Below are 4,598 nucleotides of genomic sequence, written 5' to 3' on the forward strand. Positions count from 1 at the left end.
TTGACCGCAAGATTAATGATTGCTTTGATCATTATTATTACAATGTCTATGTCTAATCACCGCATATTTTTTCATAAACTAGTAACTACATTACAATTCAACAGAGTTTTGATCTCAGCAAGTACTCTTTTTTAGCGTGTCATACAATATCAAACAGGCCCGGCCTCAGCCTCTCAGCGACTTGTTTGTTTCCTGCTGTCGCTATAGACGTAGTATACATTCCCTGGATTTGTGGTAAGCAAAATAATTGTGCGACATATACTTGCCCATAAAAAACACATGCAAGCATCAACATCACATACCAATGGAAGAGGATTATGGCAAAATTAGCTAAATTAGGGATGTGACCAAAAGTTTAAATAAATACTTTAATCTCTCAGAATTCTGAGAAAAAAGTCAAAATTTTGCGAACGGAGTCAGATTTTTGGGGATTTTCCAAAATAAAAACCAGAAGGTAATACAGTGTACATATTCTGACTTTGTTTCAGAATTCAGACTTTTTTTTTCATAATATAAGAATTCTGAGAATAAAGCCAGAACTCCCCTTTTTTATTTACTTTTGGTTATATCCGAAAACATTTTTCTTATGTGACCCTAATCCTTTTCCGTACTTACCCTTGGTATCAACATGAATAATATTTAATCAAACTTCTAATTCAAAAGCCTTTTTCATATTTTAATTACGACCAGCATCATCCATATACATCAATCTGAGCGGTGTCTGACCTGCAGAGGTCATCCCGGCGGCAGAAGCTCTGCTGGTGCAGGCAGTTGGGCTGCACCCCCTCAGGGTCCTGGTAGGAGCAGGAGGGCACGATGGTCTTCCTCCTCCTCTCCCCACACAGGGTGTTGGTGCAGGGGCAGAACAGGACCCCCAGGCTGTACTCCTCAGGGACCCGCTCCAGGAAGCGCCTCAGGGCCCGGTGGCACTTGTGCTGGTTGCAGCGGCTGGTCATGGAGACCCGCTTGGTGCAGGCCAGGACATACTCTGACCGCAGGGCGCCACACTTCTCATACAGGCCGCAGTCCTGTGCTGCCTTCAGGCACTGGTTCTCACCGTCCAGCTGCATGTAGGAAGAGGCTGAGGGGGTTGGAGGGTTGAAATAAGCCAAGCTCAAAATACCTGTGCGAGCAGTTGTAAAGAAGGAATGGAAGTGCATAGCCTCATACAATAATCGTTCAAAAAGGATATTGATTAGTTGTGTGCTGCAACAGTTTTACTAGCAGAGTGTCGTCTGACTATGCACTCTCACATAGTAAAGGCTCAGAGTTTTAAAACTTTATTGGTTCGATTTTTAGAATGGAGGCCTTTGAAATTAAAATGGTGTGCCTGTGGATTTGGTTTAAATGTAAACAAGTTTGGAGGAAATTAACTCACAAACCTTGAAGCAGATTGAAATAAAATTAACAAAAACATTTCCCAATTTGGGATCAATAAAGTATATCTTATCTTGTCTTACATATTTAAAAGAATGTGTGTGTTTTACCTGCCACTAAGGAGGCCATGTGAGAATCCATCATTGTGTCGTCATAGGGAGATATTTCCAACTCATCCTCACCTGGAGAATGGAGCACAAAAACATTGGCAAACAATCGGTCACTAAAAATGACATTGAATAATAGTAGCTTTTGAAAGATAAATTGTGGGACCAATACAAAGATACAGAGAGAAACACCAATACAACTGAATACAACATCAACTGTACTGGAAGGAGGTCATCAATCTGGAATCAGGCCATGAAATGATTTGAATAGATGGATCAAACCAAAAGATAAGGACGGCTAAGATGATTCAACAACAGAAACGTCTATTTTCTATTGAAACATTTAGCAGGGCATCCGCATCAGGGTAATTATAAATCAGCATTAGGCATATTACAAAAGCCTGATGTCTTAGGCGGTGTATCAGGTCTAACGTAAGGTATCTTGTAGGATTTCTAACAAGGTGAGTCTGGCTGGTTATGTGATGACACAAAGAGTAATAATAACATTTTATGGAGGTGTGAGTAAGCAATGACCCACAGAAGAGGAGCCATATATGGCAACACAGGAAGAGTTAGGAGAGTGGTGTAAAATCCTCATATCCTCAGTTCATGTGTGTAAACATGAGTCATCTGCAATACCAACCTGTAGAGAATGTTGAAATCCCCTAACCTTATAATGAGAGATAACATGAAACCCAGCTGAAATGACGTCAGCATCACACAACTCTGTGTGAGAGATTCTGTGGTGTCTTCTGTTCCATGTCTAAATTAAGTTGTCAGTGTATTTTCTGACAGTTCACTGCATTACATTGACGTTTACTTCACCAAATCTAATTAGAAGAACAAAAGGCTCTCCTGCAGTGCAGTGGGGTCCCTGAAGTAACACTACCCCTTTATAAATGCTAAAATGTTAGTTTCCTTACTTTCCACTTTGAGTCTATTGTGATTCATCCTGTCCATATGTCGTGAAAATTCATCCAAAATGTGTTCATTTCATTTCATTTCAAACCTTTATTTAGACAGATTGGTCCCTTGAGATCATCGATCTCATTTACAAGGGAGACCTGCATCATTTAGTTCCACATGAAACATAAAAACAACAAACAAACAAACAACAGAGGATATCATATTTACATATTCAACATTTACAAATACCCAGAGTGTCAGAAAGCATTTCATTTAGACGTGCCTTAAATACATTCAGAGAAATAAAAATGCTCAATTTCAATTTTGCCTGTAGACTGTTCCAAGCAAGTGGAGCTGCGCACATAAAAGCTGTCTTACCTAAGACAGTCCTTACTCTTGGCACATCTAACAAGACTATATCCTGCGATCGCAGACAATAGCTGCTTGCAACTTTCTGCTTTATCAGTGAACAGATATAATACGGGAGTTTGCCCAACATAGCTTTATAGATAAAAGTGTACCAGTGACTGAGCCTCCGTACAGTGAGTGATGGTAAACCTGCCTTGGTATACAGTGTACAGTGATGAGTAAGTGCTTTACAATTTGTGACAAATCTCAGAGCACTATGATACGCAGCATCTAGTTTGCTCAGGTAGTTGGCAGGTGCATTCATATACATCAGATCACCATAGTCCAGCACAGGTAAAAAGGTCACAGTGACTAGCCTTTTCCTGGCCTCAAGCGAGAAACAGAACTTATTCCTGAAAAAGAAACCTGGCCTTACCCTCAGTTTTTTAAGCAGGTTATGAAGTTTAAAAGAGAGACAGTCATCAAGCCAGATACCAAGGTATTTGTAACAGGCAACAACTTCAAGTCTTGTTCCTTGCGTAGATACAATATCTAAAACAGGCTCTGGTGTCTCTCTCAATATAATCTTCTGTGTTAGGATGAAGGATGAGGGGACCACCAAAGAAATTAGTATTCATCCTCTGGGGTCCAAGAATATCTGCACTAAACTACATGGTAGCTAAAAACAGCCCACTTTAAAAGTCACCAGAGATAGTGAGTCGTTTTACCATAGCATGGTGCTGTGTTTGGTTTCTGTGTGGATGCTCATTATTTAAACCTTGCCTAGTAACACAAGCTACAAAGACGCCTTCAGTTTGTCTATTTTCTCATTTAATAAGTTGTTAAAATGTTGTAAAAGGACGAGAATGAAATGACAAGATATCAGTGAGAGTTATATCAATCGGTTCATCTCACTCAATATAATCTTCGTTTAAAGTCAAATAGGATTAACTCAAGGGGCGGTAACCCTCGAACCTCCTGGTGGACACCGGTGGTCAGGGAAGCCGCCCGACTGAAGAAGGAGACCTTCAGGGATTTGTTATCCCGGGGGACTCCCGAGGCAGTTGCAAGGTACCGACAAGGTACCGACAGCCCGAAGAGCAGCAGCCTCAGCCATGGCCGAGGCAAAGCAGGCGGGATTGTGGGATGAAGTTCGAGAGACAGGAAGGAAAGAGACTTTCGGGCGGCACCAAGGTTGTTCTGGAAAACTTGTCCGACACCTCAGGAGGGGGGAAGCAGGGAACCATCCAAGCTGGTGTACAGTAGAATAGACGTTGGGTGGACCTCAAGCTGCTGTGGAGTGTTAGGGCCGTTGGAAGCGAGCCCACTTTGAGGAACTCCTGAACCCCGGGACCCAACTGCCGCCCTCTATGTTAGAGGCATAAAGGCTGGAGTATGACGGTATCACACCCAATCTCCCAGGGGGAGTTCACTGAGGTCGTCAAACAACTTCACAGTGGCAAAGCCCAGGGGTGGATGAGTCCGCCCAGAAATGCTGAAGGCTCTGGGTGTTGAGGGACTGTCATGGTTTGACACGGTCTCATCAACGTTTGCGGTGGAAGTCGGAAACATACGAAGGGAGTGCGACCGGGGTGGTGGGTTCCCCTTTTTAAAAAGGGGGATCAAAGGGTGTGTGCACCAAATTACAAGAGGCATCACACTACTCAGCCTGCCCCCCGGGGAAAGTTATCTAGTACTCGAAAGGAGGGTCATGCCGATTGTCGAACCTCAGGATTGAGGTGGACCATGCAGATTCCGTCCTGGTCGTGGAACGACGGATCAGCTTTTTTACTCTCGCGAAGGATCCTGGAGGGGGCCTGGGAGTACGCTCATCCAGTCTACATGTGTTTTGTAGACTTG

General features: G+C 43.0%; 1 protein-coding gene across 1 annotated transcript; it reads right to left on the bottom strand.

Annotated features, from left to right (window-relative positions):
• Positions 1–692: 692 nt before the first annotated feature.
• Positions 693–1,559, bottom strand: LOC104962563 (GDNF family receptor alpha-2-like; the record flags this gene model as incomplete). Its single annotated transcript, XM_010791015.1, has 2 exons — positions 693–1,081; positions 1,488–1,559. Coding segments are annotated over 2 exons (461 nt in total), but the record flags the coding sequence as incomplete, so codon positions are not given.
• Positions 1,560–4,598: the final 3,039 nt, after the last annotated feature.

Source organism: Notothenia coriiceps, unplaced genomic scaffold, assembly GCF_000735185.1.
Source record: "Notothenia coriiceps isolate Sejong01 unplaced genomic scaffold, NC01 NC01_scaffold00034942, whole genome shotgun sequence".
Taxonomy (NCBI): Eukaryota; Metazoa; Chordata; class Actinopteri; order Perciformes; family Nototheniidae; genus Notothenia; species Notothenia coriiceps.